Source organism: Macaca nemestrina, chromosome 15, assembly GCF_043159975.1.
Source record: "Macaca nemestrina isolate mMacNem1 chromosome 15, mMacNem.hap1, whole genome shotgun sequence".
In the NCBI taxonomy this organism is placed as follows: domain Eukaryota; kingdom Metazoa; phylum Chordata; class Mammalia; order Primates; family Cercopithecidae; genus Macaca; species Macaca nemestrina.
Window position 1 is genome coordinate 87,051,400 of NC_092139.1, and position 19,966 is coordinate 87,071,365.

At 48.8% G+C, this 19,966-nt stretch overlaps 1 protein-coding gene and 1 pseudogene across 7 annotated transcripts in view; one reads left to right on the forward strand and one right to left on the reverse strand.

Moving 5' to 3' along the window:
- Positions 1-4,310: 4,310 nt before the first annotated feature.
- Positions 4,311-4,789, reverse strand: LOC105480690 (mitochondrial carrier homolog 2 pseudogene; annotated as a pseudogene).
- Positions 4,790-11,328: 6,539 nt separating this feature from the next.
- LOC105480689 (mediator complex subunit 15) overlaps positions 11,329-19,966 on the forward strand; it is an 86,399-nt gene continuing 77,761 nt past the window's right edge. For 4 of the 7 annotated variants that reach the window (XM_011739798.3, XM_011739799.3, XM_071080034.1 and 1 more), the window contains exon 1: positions 11,348-11,506. In XM_011739798.3, the coding sequence (XP_011738100.2) occupies positions 11,439-11,506 (68 nt within the window). In that variant the 5' untranslated portion in view covers positions 11,348-11,438. Of the gene's footprint in view, positions 11,507-11,584; positions 11,908-19,966 lie in introns of those variants that run through there. The other 3 variants (XM_024792562.2, XM_071080031.1, XM_071080033.1) reach the window with 3 other exon arrangements.

A 19,966-nucleotide genomic window follows, 5' to 3' on the forward strand; every position in this document is an offset into this window, starting at 1 on the left:
TCTGGCTGAAAACTGATAATGAGATATTTGAAATTTTTTTTTTTTTTTTTTTTTTTACAGCTCTATGATCAGAAGATGGCATAATCGGGGCTGGGCACAGTGGCTCAGTGCCCAGCTGGGATTACGCCTGTAGTCCCAGCACTTTGGGAGGTTGAGGCGAGTGGATCACGAGGTCAGGAGTTCGAGACCAACCTGGCCAAGATGGTGAAACCGTATCTCTACTAAAAATACAAAAAAAATTAGCTGGGTGCAGTGGCAGGCACCTGTAATCCCAGCTACTTGAGAGGCTGAGGCAGGAGAATCGCTTGAACTCGGTGGGCGGAGGCTGCAGTGAGCCAAGATCACACCACTGCACTCCATCCTGGGCAACAGAGTGAGACTCCATCTCAAAAAACAGAAAAGAAGATGGCGTAATCGGAAGTTGACATTCTCTCTATTGGATCCTGCTTCTCCACTGGGGTCTTCTTGGTCACCTAAAGCCCCTCTTCTGGAGTCCCTGCCCTCTACCGGCTCTGCCTCCTGCTTCCTTTCTGTATTGCCATGATTTTTGCTAAGGATAATGGACAACTTCATTGGGTTCTTTGGGAAACTTGCAATCTCCCCAAACAAGCCCCTCTGAGATTTCTCCTTTCCAGTTGCTTTTGCTCCCCTTTCCTCCTTTTGCCACCTTTGATATTTCCTCCAATTTCCTTGATTCCTTTGATATGTCCCCATTCAGTCCAACCTGCCAGAACTTTTTCCACTTCAGCACTTCAGTCACTTAAACATTAGGGCTCCCTCCCCTAAAGGGACTCAAAATCCTGCAAAAACAACCATCTAAGGATAAAAAGAGAAAAAATGAAACTGTTTGGAAACTGGGCAAATGAAAACTCTTTTTAAAGTCTTTTTTTTGGGGGGCCGGGTGTGGTGGCTCACCCCTGTAATCCCAGCCCTTTGGGAGGCCGAGGCAGGCAGATCACAAGGTCAGGAGTTTGAGACCAGCCTGGCCAATATGGTGAAACCCCGTCTCTCCTAATAATACAAAAAAAATTAGCCAGGTGTGGTGACACGCACCTGTAGTTCCAGCTACTTGGGAGACTGAGGCAGGAGAATCACTTGAACCCAGGAGGCGGAGGTTGCAGTGAGCCAAGATTGGACCACTGCACCAGCCTGGCAATAGAGCAGGAAGACTCCATCTCTTTAAAAAAAAAAAAAAAAAAAGGCCGGGCGCGGTGGCTCAAGCCTGTAATCCCAGCACTTTGGGAGGCCGAGACGGGCGGATCACGAGGTCAGGAGATCGAGACCATCCTGGCTAACACAATGAAACCCCGTCTCTACTAAAAATACAAAAAAATTAGCCGGGCGAGGTGGCGGGCGCCTGTAGTCCCAGCTACTCGGGAGGCTGAGGCAGGAGAATGGCGTAAACCCGGGAGGCGGAGCTTGCAGTGAGCTGAGATAGCGCCACTGCACTCCAGCCTGGGCGACAGAGCGAGACTCCGTCTCAAAAGAAAAAAAAAAAAAAAAAGTATATATATATATATAGAGAGAGAGAGAGAACAGTGAGTTTGTATTACTGTGCTTTACTGACTCACAACTACCATTTTGGAATGAAAGCTATAAGATATTTGTGTTTTTATGTTTATGTGTTTATATTTGTGTATATGTATGTATGTATGTTTGAATATTATATATATCCATATTCAGTATTATTAACTGAATTATTATTATTATTTTATTTTTTTGAGACAGAGTCTCACTCTGTCTCCAGGCTGGAGTGCAGTGATGCTATCTCAGCTCTCTGCAACCTCTGCCTCCCAGGTTCAAGCGATTTTCCTGCCTCAGCCTCCTGAGTAGCTGGGACTACAGGTGCGAGCTACCATGCCCAGCTAATTTTTGTATTTTTAGTAGAGACGAGGTTTCACCATGTTGGCCAGGATGGTCTCGATCTCTTGATGTAGTGATCCACCCACCTCGGATTACAGTGAGTCACTGCGCCTGGCCTAAATTCTTTAAATCCCTTAAAGGAGTTCTATTCAAATTGTACCCTCCTTTGAAGATGTCTGTTTTGTCTGTGGTGTCATAAAAGGATTTTTGGTCTTAGAGGGAGGTAAATGAGCATTCATACAAGCTAAATGTTACCAAAATTTTAAGAAAAATAGAAACTAATCCAAATGCTTTTTAGTTTACATGATTTGGGATATTCTTTAGTAAATAAAGCTAGTTTGAAAATTGATGGGACTAGGCCAGGCGCAGTGGTTCATGCCTGTGGGAGGCCAAGACAGGCGGATCATGAGGTCAGCAGATCAAGCCCATCCTGGCTAACATGGTGAAACCCCATCTCCACTAAAAATACAAAAAATTAGCCAGGCGTGGTAGCAGGCGCCTGTAGTCCCAGCTACTTGCGGGGGCTGAGGCAGGAGAATGGGGTGAACCTGGGAAGTGGAGCTTGCAGTGAGCTGAGATCCCCCCACTGCACTCCAGCCTGGGCAACAGAGCAAGACGGTTTCAAAAAAGAAAACTGACAGACTAGTCAAACAAGTTTATGTTATCACTACTAAATGGTAAAGATAATAAAATTATCAATCCAACCTAAGAGCAAAATGTGCAATAAAAATTAATTACAGCTGGGTTCACCCCTGTAGTCCCAGCAGTTTGGGGGGCCAAGGCGGGCGGATCACTGAGGTCAGGAGTTCAAGACCAGCCTGGCCAATATGGTGAAACCTGGTCTCTACTAAAAATATAAAATTAAGGCTGGGTGTGGTGGCAGGCATCTGTAATCCCAGCTACTTGGGAGGCTGAGGCAGGAGAATCGCTTGAACCTGGGAGGTGGAGGTTGCAGTGAGCCGAGATTGTGCCACTGTACTCCAGCCCGGGAGACAGTGCGAGACTCCATCTCAAAAAAAAAAAGCTGGGCATGGTGGTACATGCCTGTAATCCCAGCTACTTGGGAGGCTGAGGCAGGAGAATCACTTGAACTGGGGAGGTGGAGGTTGCAGTGAACCAAGATCGGGCTGCTATACTCCAGCCCAGGCAACAGAGTGAGACTTCGTCTCAAAAAAATGAATTGCATGGCTGGGCGTGGTGGCCCATGCCTGTAATCCCAGCACTTTGGGAGACCAAGGCAGGTGGATCATTTGAGGTCAGGAGTTCGAGACCAGCCTAGCCAACATGGTGAAACCCCATCTCTACTAAAAATACAAAAAATTAGCCAAGTATGGTGGCATGCGCCTGTAATCCCAGTTACTGGGGAGGCTGAGGCAGAAGAATCGCTTGAACCCGGGAGGTGGAGGTTGCAGTGAGCCAAGATGGCACCACTGCACTCCAGCTTGGGTGAGAGTGAGACTCCGTCTCAAAACAAACAAACATGAATTGCTTGATGCATGGAAGTTTAAAAAAAAAAAAAAACAAGAGGGCCAGGCATGGTGGCTCACACCTATAATCCCAGCACTTTGGGAGGCCAAGGCAGGTGGATCACGAGGTCAGGAGATCAAGACCATCCTGGCTAACAGGGTGAAACCCCCGTCTCTACTAAAAATACAAAAATTAGCCAGGCGAGGTGGTGGGCACGCCTGTAGTCCCAGCTACTTGGGAGGCTGAGGCAGAATGGCGTGAACCCGGGAGGCAGAGCTTGCAGTGAGCCGAGATCGCGCCACTGCACTTCAGCCTGGGTGGCAGAGCAAGACTGTGTCTCGAAAAAAGAAAAAAGGGAGGATTTTTTTTTTTTCTTTTTCTTTTTGAGACAGGGTGTTGCTATGTCACTGAGGCTGGAGTGCAGGGGCAATCTCAACTCGTTGCAGCCTCAACTTCCTGGGCTCAAATGATCCTCCCACCTCAGCCTCCCGAGTAGCTGGGACTACAGATATGTGCCACCACACATGGCTAATTTTATTTTTTTGTAGAGATCAGGTCTTGTTTTGTGGCCCAAGTGAAACCTTGTTTTTTAAGATGAGTTAGTATAACAGTTATGGTTGTACCTATTTTTGATTTTTTGTTTTCCTCAGACAGGGTCTCATTGTTACCCAGGTTGGAGTGCAGTGGTGAAATCATAGCTCACTGCAGCCTCCAACTCCTCCTGGGTTCACTCCTGAGCTCAGGCAATCCTCCCACCTCAGCCTTCTATTTTTGAAAATTATCCTGTAATATCTGTAATGTGTGAAATTATATAAAGAGCCTTAATATGTTTGTCCCTGAGACCCAGGATGCATTTCTGCTTTTCCCCAAGAGTAAATGATTATTTCGAAAGCATGCCAAATTATATACAAATCAACATTCTCTCCCATAATCCTGTGCATCTGAAACTATAGAAATGTCACAGTCCCTGCCCCACATCTTCATATTAACATTCTCAGGTCACAACAATAAGTCTTCTCTTCCCAAAGGGCTTGTATCTGGAAAAACAAGCTATTTCCTAGGCTCATATTTCTTCTCTTCGTAGCATACCTCAGCAATCTATCCAAGAAGTATATATTGGGGAGTAAGGAGGGCATCCACCAGCAAGACCACAGTTGTTAACAGCCATAAGATGGGAGACAATCACAAAGGGATAGGTCAACATACTGGCAAAAAAAAATCCTGTGACAGCTTGAGAATAACTCTTCATTTCATTCATGATAGAAACCCCACTGTCCATTGCATGGGTATCAACAAGGTGGTAGGCTAGTGAGTCACACAGCCACAAAGAAATGTCGTCACCTAGGAGGTGAGGAACAAGACCTGGGAAAAATCCTAGGATACCCTCTTTCTGATAAATGGTTAGTATGGTGTCACAAAGTCCACAGAACTTGGATTCTTTCCCAGTGAATTGTGCCATAGATCTTAGAGTGAGCACATGGAAGGGACGTGATAAGGGCAGCAGCTGAACAAACGATCATCTCTTGAGTTGTTTCCTTGATGATTTGGTCAAAGGAAGATGAGATTTCTTTTTGTTCATATCCAGGTCCTAACTTCTCACCCTTGTCACACTCCTGGTAATGCTATAAAACTTTACCATGGGGCCGGGCGCGGTGGCTCAAGCCTGTAATCCCAGCACTTTGGGAGGCCGAGACGGGTGGATCACAAGGTCAGGAGATCGAGACCATCCTGGCTAACCCGGTGAAACCCCGTCTCTACTAAAAAATACAAAAAACTAGCCGGGCGAGGTGGCGGGCGCCTGTAGTCCCAGCTACTCGGGAGGCTGAGGCAGGAGAATGGCGTGAACCCGGGAGGCGGAGCTTGCAGTGAGCTGAGATCTGGCCACTGCACTCCAGCCTGGGTGACAGAGCGAGACCGCGTCTCAAAAAAAAAAAAAAAAAAAAAAAAAAAACTTTACCATGGACCACAGTTCCAAGGACCCCCGAATGCAGTCATGGAGTTAAGTCTGTGAGCAACCCATGCCTCCTGTCAATGCTGGCAATGTTCAGAGGATAACAAAAGAAATGAGAAAGCTGACATACTTGCCACCCCAAAATATTTCGTCCTGTTGGGGGAAGAGGCTCATATCCCACCTGGATGAGCACTTCCATGTGCATGATTCGCTAGGACAGGATGGTGAGACCTGAGAACAGGAGCACCTGACTGGCAAGCAACATCCGCCGTGACAGCACCTGTATTATTCTGTTTTCATGCTGCTGATAAAGACATACCCAAGACTGGGACGTAAAAGAAGTTAAATTGGACTTAGAGTCCCATATGGCTGGGGAGGCCTCAGAATCATGGCGGGAGGTGAAAAGCACTTCTTACACAGTGAGGGCCAGAGAAAATGAGGAAGAAGCAAAAGCAGAAACCCCTGATAAACCCATCAGTTCTTGTGAGACTTATTTTTGGGAAAGACCTGCCCCTTGATTCAATTACCTTCCAGGGTCCCTCCCACAACACTTGGGAATTCTGGGAGATAAAATTCAAGTTGAGATTTCATTGCGGACACAGCCAAACCATATCAGCACCCGTGGATGGACAGATCCCGGATGCATTTCTTTTTTTTTTTTGGAAACAGAGTCTCACACTGTCACCCAGGCTTGGAGTGTAGTGGCTCCATCTCGGCTCACTTGCAGCTTCCCTCTCCCGGGTTCAAGTGATCCTCCTCCTGCCTCAGCCTCCTCAGTAGCTGGGATTACAAGCATGTGCCACAACACCTGGCTACTTTTTGTATTTCTAGTAGAGATAGGGTTGGGTATTGTTGACCAGGCTGGTCTCAAACTTCTGACCTCAAGTGAGCTGTCTGCCTCAGCCTCCCAAAGTGCTAGGATTATAGGCATGAGCCACTGCATCCGGCCCCAGGATACATTTCTAAAGCCTGGATTCAGGACAATTTCTGAAACTGTGCACCAAGATGACACTGTCGACTTACATGTCCAAGAATGTTGGAGTGAGCAAGGCGTGAGAGATTCATAGATATGGCATATGATACTGCTATTAAAATTGTCTGGTTTTTTTTGTTTGTTTGTTTGTTTTTCGAGATGCAGTCTTGCTCTGTCACCCAGGCTGGAGTGACACCGGGCCCTGGTGCAATCTTGGTTCACTGCAACCTCTACCTCCCGGGTTCAAGCAATTCTCCTGCCTCTACAGGCGCACGCCCCCACACCTAGCTAATTTTTGTATTTTTAGTAGAGATGGGATTTCACCATTTGACCAGGCTGGTCTCAAATTCCTGACCTCAGGTGATCCACCCACCTCAGCCTCCCAAAGTGCTAGGATTACAGGTGTGAGCCACCACACCCGCTCGGCCTTAAAATCGCCTTTTAAATTTGTTACACTTGGCCGGGCGCGGTGGCTCAAGCCTGTAATCCCAGCACTTTGGGAGGCCGAGATGGGCGGATCACGAGGTCAGGAGATCGAGACCATCCTGGCTGACACAGTGAAACCCCGTCTCTACTAAAAAATACAAAAAAACTAGCCGGGCGAGGTGGCGGGCGCCTGTAGTCCCAGCTACTCGGGAGGCTGAGGCAGGAGAATGGCGTGAACCCGGGAGGCGGAGCTTGCAGTGAGCCAAGATCACGCCACTGCACTCCAGCCTGGGCGGCAGAACGAGACTCTGTCTCAAAAAAAAAAAAAAAAAAAAAAAAAAAAAAAATTTGTTACACTTGGTGGTATATAGATTTACCCATGATGTAATTCTATAATCAAAATTATAATTAAATTTTAATGAAAATTTTAGTTAATAATAAATTAATACTTATGAAAATACCTAGGCTCTAACATTAGGTTTACAACACAGGATTCAAATGGCATCTACAGCATGATCCATTACATTTTTTGTTTGTTTGTTTGTTGGAGACGGAGTCTCACTCTGTCGCCCATGCTTGAGGGCAGTGGTGCCATCTCAGCTCACTGCAACCTCCGCCTCCCAGGTTCAAGTGATCCTCCTGCTTCAGCCTCCCAAGTAGCCGGATTACAGACATGTGCCACCACTCCCAGCTAATTTTTGTATTTTTAGTAGACACGGGGTTTCACCATGTTGCCCAGAGTGCTCTTGAACTCCTGACCTCAGGTGATCAGCCCACCTCAGCCTCCCAAAATGCTGGGATTATAGATGTGCGCCACTGTGCCTGGCCCCCATTACAGTTTTTAAACGAACAGAGAGGACAAGAAAATTTACCAAAATATTGACAATGCTGCCTCTGGATGATGGGATTCGTAATGTTTGGGCCTTTCTAAAGTTTCTACCATGTATGGCTTTTAGAAACAATAACCGCCGGGCGTGGTGGCTCATGTCTGTAATCCCAGCACTTTGGGAGGCCAAGGATGGCGGATTGCCTGAACTCAGGAGTTCGAGATCAGCCTGGGCAACATGTTGAAACCCTGTCTCTACTAAAATACAAAAAATTAGCCAGGCATGGCAGCGCACACCTGTAGTCCCAGCTACTTGGGAGGCTGAGGCAGGAGAATTGCTTGAACCCAGGAGGTGGAGGTTGCAATGAGTCGAGATTGCACAACTGCACTCCAGCCTCGGCAACAGAGTGAGACTCTATCTCAAAAAAGAAAAGAAAAGAAAAAACAACCACTCCCTCCCTACCTCCACATACATAAGTGATTACAGGCTCCGGGCCAAACACACAGAGGAGTTACATCTGGCTGGTGCTAGGATGGAATGCGGGGCAGGTCATCACCTCCCAGGGACTGAGTGCCAAAGTAAGGAGGAAGATTAGAGGTGAGGCTGTAGGGAGACAGCCACAGGCTCAAAGGGCTTGTGCTAAGCTCTCGAGGGGGAAGCTTGATCTGCCTGGGAAGCTTCCACCTCCTACCTCCTGCAGAGCCCAGAATGGTGTCCAGGAAATATGTGGCCATTGAGTGGAAACAGCCTTGGCACAGTAGCCTGCAGGAACCTGGAGACTAGAGACATGGCCACATGAGCAGTGAGGATCTCCCCCGAGATGAGGATCCCCAGAACATAGTGTGGGATGCAGGTCTGGCCTCTGCATACTCTCGGCTTCCTCCGTCATTTATTCTCAGACATCTAAACCATCAACATCCAGATGGGGGATCCCAGGAGGGTCTACAGTGTCAAGAGAGGGCAAGTCCACTTCATGATCAACCTTCCCATGGCCTCCTACTTTCCCTGGTCCACCTTTCCAGGTCTCTCACCAGGGATCATTGCCCTGGGCACCACCAACCCAATGCAGGGACAAGTAGAAAAAGAGCTCTGGGGAAAATACCAAAGGGAATAGTCACTCAATTTTATTGTGATGACAAACTCCCGGCAAAGTTCCAGGCCTCTCTCTGCCTGTGTCTGTGAATTATGTGTCTGTGGCTCCATCAACCACAGTGCAGAAGAGGGAGAGTTGTCCTGAGTACCCTATTAACATGTTCGTTCGTTTGTTTGAGACAGTTTCGCTCTTGTCGCCCAGGCTGCAGTGCAATGGCACGATCTCAGCTCACTGCAACCTCTACCTCCTGGTTTCAAGTGATTCTCGTGCCTCAGCCACCCGAGTAGCTGGGATTACAGGCGCGCACCACCATGCCTGGCTATTTTTGTATTTTTAGTAGAGATGGGGTTTCACCATGTTGACTAGGCTGGTCTGGAACTCCTGACCTCAGGTGATCCACCTGCCTGGGTCTCCCAAAGTGCTGGGATTACAGGCGTGAGCCACCACGCCCAGCCAGAACACAGGACTTTCAAAATTTAAACCTGGGGCTGGGCACAGTGAGACAGGCTGAGACAGGCGGATCACCTGTCAGGAGTTCAAGACCAGCCTGGGCAACATGGTGAAACCCCGTCTTTACTAAAAAAAAAAAAAAAAAAAAAAAAAAATTAGTTGGGTGTGGTGGCACTCACCTGTAGTCCCAGCTACTGGGGAGGCTGAGGCATAAGAATCACTTGAACCTGGAAGGCAGAGGCTGCAGTGAGTGGAGATGGTGCCACTGCACTCCAGCCTGGGCGACCTAGCAAGACTGTCTCAAAAAAAAAACAAAAAAAAACAAGTCCGGGCACGGTGGCTCACGCCTGTAATCCCAACACTTTGGGATGCCAGGGTGGGTGGATCACCCAGTCAGGAGATTGAGAACATCCTGGCTAACATGGTGAAACCCTGTCTCCACCAAAAATACAAAAATTACCCAGTTGTGGTGCCAGGTGCTTGTAGTCGCAGATACTCAGGAGACTGAGGCAGGAGAATCACTTGAACCCGAGAGGCGGAGGATGCAGTGAGCCGAGATTGTGCCACTGCACTCCAGTCTGGGTGTCAGAGCGAGACTCTGTCTCAAAAAAAAAAAAAAAAAAAAAGTAAAAGAACACTAAAATGTGGAATTTCCTGGGCAACCCCGGACAAGATGAACACTCTAGATACAGTTTTTAAAAATTAGTTTTCAGCCTGGCCAAGATGGTGAAGCCCTGTCTCTACTAAGCATACAAAAAATTAGCCAGGCTTAGTGGCAGACATGTGTAATCCCAGCTACTTGGGAGGCTAAGGCAGGAGAATCACTTGAACCCGGGAGGCGGAGGTTGCAGTGAGTCAAGATGGCACCACAGCACTCCAGCCTGGGCAACAGGGCGAGACTCCATTTAAAAAAAAAAAAAAAATTAGTTTTGCCACCGGGCACGGTGGCTTATGTCTATAATCCCAGCACTTTGGGAGGCCGAGGTAGGCGGATCACCTGAGGTCAGGAGTTCGAGACCAGCCCAGCCAACACGGTGAAATCCTGTCTCTACTAAAAATACAAAAATTAGCCAGGCATGGTGGGGTACACTTGTCATCCCAGCTACTGGGGAGGCTGAGGTGGGAGAATTGCTTGAACCCTGCAGGCAGAGGCGGAGGTTGTAGTGAGCCGAGATGGTGCCATTGCACTCCAGCCTGGCCAAGAAGGGCTAAATTCCATCTCAAAAAAAGAAAAAAAGAAAAATTAACTTTGGGAGTATTAGAGCAGAAAATGTTTGAAAACATGAACAGCCCTCACATCAACACAAGACCTGACACCCTGTTGGCAAGAGAGGCCTCTGGGGAGAATGCTCACTCCTCTCCCACCCACTCCCTACCACCCTCAACCTCCTGTTTGGGGCACAGTTTCAAGGGGCGTACAGTGCCTAGCAGGGGCCTGGCACTTAGGCTTCAGTAGGTGCCAGTCCACACTCTCTGAGGCCTGTATTGGTTGGTGTCCACCTGGTACTTATGAACCACTTGGGCTCCAGATTTTCCTCACGTCACCTCCCTCCTCGGGGTAACAGATAAAGGCCCCATAGTTCCGAGGAGGCAGAACTTTTACATTCCTAAAAGTATTCTCAGGCCCCCATAACCCCTCATCCCACCTTCAGCTCGCTCACCTTCACCTATCAAATTCGTTTGACATCTGGCCTCCAGCTACTAGCTAGGCTGAGTTCTCCATGAAGGGGACATGGTTGCTGGTCAAAGGGGAAAGCCCATGTCTAAAAATTGATAAACGTGGTTTAGGGGCCTCACATCCGCAACCCCCAAATACAGCCATTGGTGACATGTGAGATTCAAAAAAATCTAAGAGCGAAGCGGTGATGAGAGTCCATCTGGTCGCTTTTCGGAGGCGGCGCTAGCAGGCAGTCGCAGGAAAGCAGATCCCAGATCACATTGCACTGGCACACAGTAGGTACCCACACATATTTGACAAACACTCTCTCCCTAACATTACTATAGATAGCAGATAGCTGGCAGCTTGGCCCGGCATCCCGGAGGGGTCTGGATGTCAGGGAGTAGATAAGGCCAGCACACTGAAGAGTCGCAGAAGATGCAGGCTGTCAGGCGCGGGCCTGCTGCGGGAGCACCTGCCCTGTTCGACAGCTGCACTGGAAGAGGGGCGTGTGTCTCCCAGCTGGGCGGAGCTGAGACCGATTCGTCCTCGGCGGGGAACTTCATTTCCCACAGGCCTATGCGTGAGACTCCATTTCCCACAACCCCCCTTCACTTCCGGCCCCGGCCGAGGCGCCGCGGACGGTTTCCGGGTTTGGGCCTGGCTCTGTGGCTGAGGCAGCGGCGGTCGCGGCCGGGCGGGCTACGGGCGGCGGGAGCTGGGGAACAGGCATGGACGTTTCAGGGCAAGAGACCGACTGGCGGAGCACCGCCTTCCGGCAGAAGCTGGTCAGTCAAATGTGAGTAGTGGTCGGGGCAGGGGGCTGGATTGCGGGGCCTTCCTCCTTCGCGTGGCGGGCGAGGCCAGGGCCGGATCCGTGAGAAACCTAGGGCTCCGGGAGACAGAAGGCGCCGGGGATTTGCGTGGGTCCCAGGGCGCGGGCCTCCCCTGTCTCTCCCCTCTGTTCCCGACATGGACTGCTCGTTAGCTTTCCTGGGGCCGAGCTCTGCAAACCAACGAGCCCTGGCTTATGAATCATCGTCTTGAGCTTTCTCATTCGTCATTTGTGTGCTTTGGGTGCAGACTTTCCCCCGCTTTTTGAACCACACTGAATAGGGAAAGGGAGAGAGGCAACCGGCTGTAGTGTGTTTAGCAGAGCTGGGTACTTCATGTTTTCTCTTCCAGAAAAGCGCGTCAACGGTGAGAGAAAGTGATGGGAGGAGGGTGGATGTAAGATGAGATTGGGAAGGTAGTTGTTTGGGGTGTGGGCGGTGGGACGGAGGATCTAAGGGTGACCCCCCGAAGGAATGTGGACTTTGCCAAAGGATGGCAGGAAGCCGCTGTCAGGAAGCGATCGTCGTTTCTGGAGGAGAGAGTGAAGAACTGGGGTCAGTGGCCCCGCCCAGAGGAACTCTAGCCCCTTACCACCGACTGCTTGTTTCTATTAGCAGTTTTTAACTGAGCTTATTGGCGTGTTGTGCTCGCCACAGATTTGCCGGAGACACAGCCCCTTTCCTGAGGGATGGCATTGTCGGTAAAGGAACCGTCACGGTGCAGTCTTGTCCGTCTGTAATGTTGTGTATACTGCAGGGGTTTCTTGCGAAGCGGCGGTTAACTTGAGCAGACCAGGGGCAGTCTAGTGAGTAGGTGACGAATAAATTGAGTCCTAGAAAGACAAGTAGGAGTGTAAATAGCCACCATTCCAAGCTGAGGAGTTAGGAAACATGTGCATTTACTGCGTGGAGGGAGGACCTTGTAGGCTGAGAGTTCCGGGGCTCGAGGAGTAAGGGAGCTCAGGAGATAATGGAATGAGGGTGAGCGGGTACTAGCACTTTAGTGGGGGTGTTGTGCTAAGGAGTTGAGCCTGTGTTTGGCATGTGGCATTCTTTGAAGTAGTGAAATGCCAGTGTTGGGAATATCCCTAGAGTCCCTGGAGATGGATAAAGGACAGAGAAGAGAGACCAGTTAAGCCATTAAGGGAGTTTGAACATTTGCAGGGAGTGGGGAACCTGTCCTTTTTCATCCTTGTATTCTCACTGCTAGCTCACTGCCTGCCACATTGCTCCATGAAATGATTGTGGCATGACCTAGTCGGTCGGGAGATTATAAAGGCCTGCATTAGACAGTGGTAGAAACTGAAAGAGGAAGACAGATTCCAGAGGAAGGGGAATGTAGACAATTCTTGATGACTAACTGGATGGAGGGGGGTGGGGTGTAGGGTGAAGCATTGTGGAAGGAAGGAAGCCAGGCTGAATGCTGGGAAACCTTTCAGTACAGTGGAAAGAGTAGGGACTGTAGAGTTAGTAGCTATGGGCTTTGGGAAGAATAGCCTTGGGATATTTCTGGGGATATTGCACAATCAGTGAACAGTGTTTTAATGATACACTGTAGTTATCTGTAGGTGAAATCTTGAGAGATATCCCACTTCAGGGTTCCTGCAAGAAAAGTCCCCAGGGCAAGGGTTCTTCTTTGGAAAGCCCTGAATTTAAGAACTGGAAGGGTGAGTTGTCATCACAGAAAATGGGGGCAGGGAAAGTGTTAGAGGACTGGGAGGGTGATTGAAGAGTTTATGGGTGTTGAGAGTGACTGACTGGATATTTCCTAACTTAGCTTTATTTTGCTTCCAGGAGAATTGAGTTCTTTTTTTTTTTTTTTTTTTGAGATTGCTGTTTGTGTATTTTTCTATTGCTGCTCTACAAATTACCACAAATTTAGCATCTTAAAACAATACACATTTGGCCGAGCGTGGTGGCTCACGCGTGTAATCCCAGCACTTTGGGAGACTGAGGCGGGTGGATCGTGAGGTCAAGAGACCAAGACCATCCTGGCCAACACGATGAATCCCTGTCTCTACTAAAAATACAAAAATTAGCTGGGTGTGATGGCACACACCTGTAGTCCCAGCTGCTCAGGAGTCTGAGGCAGGAGAATTGCTTGAACCCGGGAGGCGGAGGTTGCAGTGAGCCGATATCACGCCACTGCACTCCAGCCTGGTGACACAGCAGGACTCCGTCTCAAAAACAAACAAAAAACACACATTTATCATCTGGTAGTTTCTGTAGGTCAGAGGTCCAGGTAGGTTTCACTAGGTCTCCTGCTTAGGGCCTAACAAGGCTGAAATCAAGATGTTGGCAGGGTGCATTTCTTACTGGAGGCCCTGGGGTGGAACCTGCTTGCAAGCCCATTTATGTTGTTGGCCATATTCAGTTCCTTGAGCTTGTAGGACTGAGGTGCCCTCTTTCCTTACTAGCTGTTAGCCAGGAGTCAATCTTTGTTCCCAGAAGCTGCCCGAATTCTTTCTCATGCTTTTTATGTGTCTCCCTCCAGCGAGGGCCAGTTCTTCTGCCACATCTCTGATTTCAACTAGAGAAAATATCCTGCTTTTCAGGGCTCAGATTAGATTTAGTGCACTCGGAGAAGCCAGGATAATCTCTTTATTTTAAAGTTTGTATTTTAATTACATCTGCAGAGTTCATTTTGCCATCTAATGTAGCATATTCCCAAGTTCTAGGGATAAGGCACGAGATGGGCGTTCTCCTACCACAGCAGGGAGGAGCAGTTTCAAAGGTTGCCTTCCCTAGGTGGTGATGTGGGTGTTCTCAGTTCTCAAATTTGTCTGTATTCTCTCTAGGATTCACTTTCTCTCTAGGGTTCACGTTGAAAGTCGTGATTTTTGGTGCCTTGATTTATTGTGCTCACAAGGTCAAAAAATTTGCTTTAAAAAAAGATTTGCATTAGAATTCTGGACATACCTTTAACACTTAACTTCCTCCCATATTTTTACACTGTTGTTTAAATTTGGCCATTTTGGGAAATGCTTTGTACCCAAGTAATTTATAGTTGATGAAGGGATAGAGAAAGTATCTTGCTTGGCCAGGCACTGTGGCTCACACCTGTAATCCCAGCCCTGTGGGAGGCTGAGATCTGGGACTGCTTGAGTCCAGGAGTTTGAGACCAGCCTAGGCAACATAAAAAAATATAACAATTAACTGGGTGTGGTGGCATGTACTCGTAGTCCCAGCTACCCTGGAGGTTGAGGCGGGGGCGGGGGGGAGGGGGATCACTTTAGCCCGGGAGGTCGAGACTGCAGTGAGCTACGATCACACCACTGCACTCCCACCTGGGCCACAGAGCGAGACCCTGTCTCAAAAAAAAAAAAAAAAAAAAAAAAAGCCTGTTAAGGTTTGATAGAGGAGAAAACATCTGATGGTTAGTTAACTGTCTCTACCAAGACCCTAGGGAACAGTGCCCCAGAGCATGCGCTAGTATATAATCTAGTCTCCTGGCTCCCAGTAAGGAAAAGGGATTTTGAGTTGAGGCTGGCTATGACTAGACAGCCATTGCAGAGACTCTCCAGTTCAGCCTCTTAGCCCTCCACTGCCTCCACCTCACCCAGGCCCATTCTGGGCTGTGGTCTCCTGCTCTCTTCCCAGTCCCATCCTTCTTCCCTCAACAGCACAAGTGAGGGTGAGGCCTGAAGTGTAGTCACTGCCCTGCTGCAAAACAATCAGTGACTTCTCTTAGCATTAGAATAAAACTCCAGATGTCCCACCCTCCTAGTCCCTCACCCTGACCTGGTGTAGTCACCTTTTCTCCTACCCCCACCCTGTTCTGATCTCTCTGGTCTTTCAGCTTCTTGAACATTCTAAGCTTTTTTTTTTTTTTTTTTTGAGACAGAATCTTGCTCTGTGGCCCAAATTAGAGTGCAGTGGTATGATGATAGCTTACTGCAGCCTTGGCCTTCCAGGCTCAAACGATCCTCCCACCATAGCCTTCTGAGTAGGTGGGACTACAGGCACACACCACCACGCCTGACTGATTTTTATATTTTTTGTAGAGATGAGGTTTCACCATGTTGCCCAGACTGGTCTGGAACTCCTGGGTTCAGGTGATCCTCCCTACTCAGCCTTCCAAAGCACTGGGATTACAGATGTGAGCCACTATGCCTGGCCCCTGAGCTCTTTATTTTTAACCAATTTATTATCAAGTGTTTAAGGTATTCAAAAATGAGTAGACTCCTCCCCGCCACTGTATTCATGACTAGCTCCTTCTTTTAGGTGTCTGCTCAGTATCAGATACTCAGAGGATCCTTCCCTGCTTGATCTAAAGTGGGTCACCACCTCTGATATGTTTTATCTCAGCACTTTTTAGTTTCCCATAGGACCTCATACCTATGAAGCTTGGTACCTGGTACACAAAACACTTATTGAAGAGTGGAAGGGGGCCGTGTGAGTCACCTCTTTTTTTTTTTTTTTTTTTGAGATGGAGTCTCGCTCTGTCGCCCAGGTTGGAGTGCAGTGGTGCGATCTCAGCTCACTGCAAGCTCTGCCTCCCGGGGTTCACTCCATTCTCCTGCCTCAGCCTCCCAGGTAGCTGGGATTACAGGCGCCCACCACCATGCCCAGCTAATTTTTCTTTTCTTTTTTTTTTTTTTTTTGAGACAGAGTCTCACTCTGTTGCCCAGGCTGGAGTGCAGTGGCGTGATCTTGGCTCCTGCAACCTCTGCCTCCCAGGTTCAAGCGATTCTCCTGCCTCAGCCTCCTGAGTAGCTGGGATTACAGGCACGCACCACCAGACCTGGCTAATTTTTGTATTTTTAGTAGAGATGGGGTTTCACCATGTTGGTCAGGCTGGTCTCGAACTCCTGACCTCGTGATCCGCCCACCTCAGCCTCCCAAAGTGCTGGGATTACAGATGTGAGCCACCGCACCCAGCCGGGTCACCTCTTGTATTACAGTGGCATCCTTTATTTTTTAATTAATTTATTTATTTTTTGAGGCGGAGTCTCTGTCGCCCGGGCTGGAGTGCAGTGGTGCAATCTCGCCTCACTGCAAGCTCCACCTCCTGGGTTCACGCCATTCTCATGCCTCATCCTCCCAGGTAGCTGGGACTACAGGCGCCTTCCACCATGCCCGGCTAATTGTTTTTGTATTTTTAGTAGAGACCGGGTTTCACCATGTTAGCCAGGATGGTCTTGATCTCCTGACCTCGTGATCCACCCGCCTCGGCCTCCCGAAGTGCTGGGATTACAGGCGTGAGCCACTGCGCCCGGCCTATTTTTTTATTTTTTAAGAGACAGAGTCTTGCTTTGTCACTTGGGCTGGAGTGCAGGTGTTGTGATCATAGCTCACTGCAGCCTCAAACTCCTGTACTCAAGTGATTCTCCAGTGCAGTGGTGTTTTTTACCTGAACCAGTGTACATTGTAAAGCTCTGGAGCCCCTGCTTTCTCCACTTGGTAGCTGTTCCTTTTTTTTCTTTTTTTTTCTTTTTTTTTGAGATGAAGTCTTGCCCTGTGGCCCAGGCTAGAGTGCAATGGCACGATCTCGGCTCACTGCAACCTCCGCCTCCCAGGTTCAAGCAGTTCTTTGCCTCAGCCTCCCGAGTAGCTGGGATTACAGGCACCTGCCACCATGCCTGGCTAATTTTTGTGTTTTTAGTAGAGATGGGGTTTAACCATCTTGGTCAGGCTAGTCTTGAACTCCCAACCTCATGATCCACCTGTGTCGGCCTCCCAAAGTGCTGGGATTACTGGTGTGAGCCACTGCACCTGGCCGAGCCTTTCTTAATTGTATCCCTCATCAATGAAATGGTAGGAGGCCAATCTGTTTTACAGGTATGGTGGAAGGGAAAAATGAAGAGACCTCTGTACAAGCCTTTGCAGAGGTCTTGGGACTCAGTGGTGAGCTCCCTGCCACAACCTCCTGTGCCCTTGCAGGAGTAGGAGATTCTCTAGTCTTGGAGAATGAAGGTAATACCCCGATACCCCAAGCCTGGTTAGGGAAATTGATGACACTTATTGGAGCCTGTGGGGAGGGTAGTTGGGAAATTGTTAGTAGGTTCATGTTGGCTTTTTTTTTTTTTTTTTTTTTTTTTTCGAGACAGAATCTTGCTCTATCACCCAGGTTGGAGTGCAGTGGCATGATCTTGGCCCACTGCAACCTTTGCCTCCCGGGCTTAAGCAATCCTCCCACCTCAGCCTTCCCAAGTAGCTGGTACTACAGATGCATGCCACCAGGCCCAGCTAATTTTTGTATTTTGTGTAAGAGACAGGGTTTCACCATGTTTCCCAGGCTGGTCTTAATCTCCTGGGCTCAAGCGATCCACCTGCCTCGGCCTCCCAAAGGGCTGGAATTACAGGTGTGAGCCACCGTGCTTGCCTTTGTTGACTCTTCATTGAACATCTACTCTCCCTGCAGAAACTGCAGGATAAGCCACCCTTAGAACCAATTTAACTGGCCTTTCTGGGGCTTGGACTTCCTCACGGGATTGCTGGGTTAACGTTGAGCCTGTCTCTGGGCTATAGTCTCTCAGAGAACAAGCGTGCATGTGCAATGACTAGTGCTGCACTTGTCATACAGGTTTGTAGAAAATATTTAAGCTGTGAATGAACAAAAGGACCTTATCAGCTATTTTCTTTCAATTCTTTTTTATTTTTCTGTCATCTTTTTCTTGAGACTTTTATCCCTCCCACTCCTCTGTACAGCAGATTGCACATATAAAGATGAAATAAATAGATGTCCATTGGGCAAAACAGTACAGAGAGGAGGTGACACAACTGGGAAAGGACAGTATCTGGTGAAGTGCCAGAAGGGGCTCGGGGAAGCATGGAATGGAGCTGGGGCTAGCATGTCATCCACCTCTTTTTTTTTTTTTTTTTTTTTTTTTTTTTTAATTGAGACGGAGTCTCACTCTGTCGCCCAGGCTGGAGTGCAGTGACCGGATCTCAGCTCACTGCAAGCTCCGCCTCCCGGGTTCACGCCATTCTCCTGCCTCAGCCTCCGGAGTAGCTGAGACTACAGGCGCCCGCCACCTCACCCGGCTAGTTTTTTGTATTTTTTAGTAGAGACGGGGTTTCACCGGATTAGCCAGGATAGTCTCGATCTCCTGACCTTGTGATCCGCCCGTCTCGGCCTCCCAAAGTGCTGGGATTACAGGCTTGAGCCACCGCGCCCGGCCCATCCACCTCTTCTAGTGAAGCCTCCAGAGAGACGTGAGCTCCAAGTAAGACAACACAAGGAACAAAACATACAACTGAACAGCAACTTCCAGGGATCTGGAGAGGTCTTCAGAAGGATGGGGAGTGCCTTTAAACTTGCAAGCCAAGATTCTGCCTGTGGGTTATGGTCCTTGCCATAGGCAGAAGCCAGTGAGTCAGCCTTGGCTGAGCTTTTTCTGTGGCTTTTTCCACTCACAGCTCTGTGCCCTTCTGGTGCAGTTCCGGCCCTTGTTTTCCAGCTTCATAGCCTGGTTGTCACCTAAGTGACTGCACTGGCTTACAGGTATCTGTGTATAACCTATTGCTAGAATGTCCATTCCTTGAGCCTAGGGGCCCTTTCTGTCCCTTTCTTCACATTCACAGTCCAAATGCCCCATAGGGCGGCTCCTGATGGGCAAATAGGAAGTGATTGTTGAGCCTCTAGGCCAGTCGTGACAGTGACCTGAGCCCTCAGTCATCTGCTCAGGAGTTCAGGGCTTTCTCAACAGCAGCTGACATGCGGCAGGCATGCTATGCCAAGCCCTGTTGCAGGAGTTGACAGATGTTGACTCATCCCCTCTTCATGCTTGCTTTGTCAGTAGATGCACATGTTACTCCCATTTATAAGATGAGGAAAATGAAGCCTAGAGGAGAGGCCACAGCTGCTTAGAGTTACTTTGCATGTTGTAAATCAGGGGTGTCCAGTCTTTTGGCTTCCCTGGGCCACATAGGAAGAAGAAGAATTGTTTTGGGCCACACATAAGATACACTAACACTAATGATAGCTGATGAGCTAAAAAAATAAGTTGCCAAAAAATCTCATAATAAAGTTTACGAAGGCCGGGCGCGGTGGCTCATGCCTGTAATCCTAGCACTTTGGGAGGCTAAGGTGAGTGGATTGCTTGAGCTCAGGAATTTGAGACCAGCCTGGGCAACATGGTGAAGCCTTGGCTCTACAAAAAATATATTTAGGCTGGGCACGGTGGCTAGCACTTTGGGGAGCCGAGGCGGGCAGATCACCTGAGGTCAGGAGCTCGAGACCAGCCTGGCCAACATGATGAAAACCCCATCTCTACTAAAAATACAAAAACCAGCCAGGCGTGGTGGCAGGTGCCTGTAGTCCCAGCTGCTTAGAAGGCCGAGGTAGGAGAATCGCTTGAACCCAGGAGGCAGAGGTTGCAACGAGCCAAGATCGTGCCACTGCACTCCAGCCTAGCGACAGAGGGAGACTTAGTCTCAAAAAAAAACCAAATATATATATACACACACACACATATATAGTG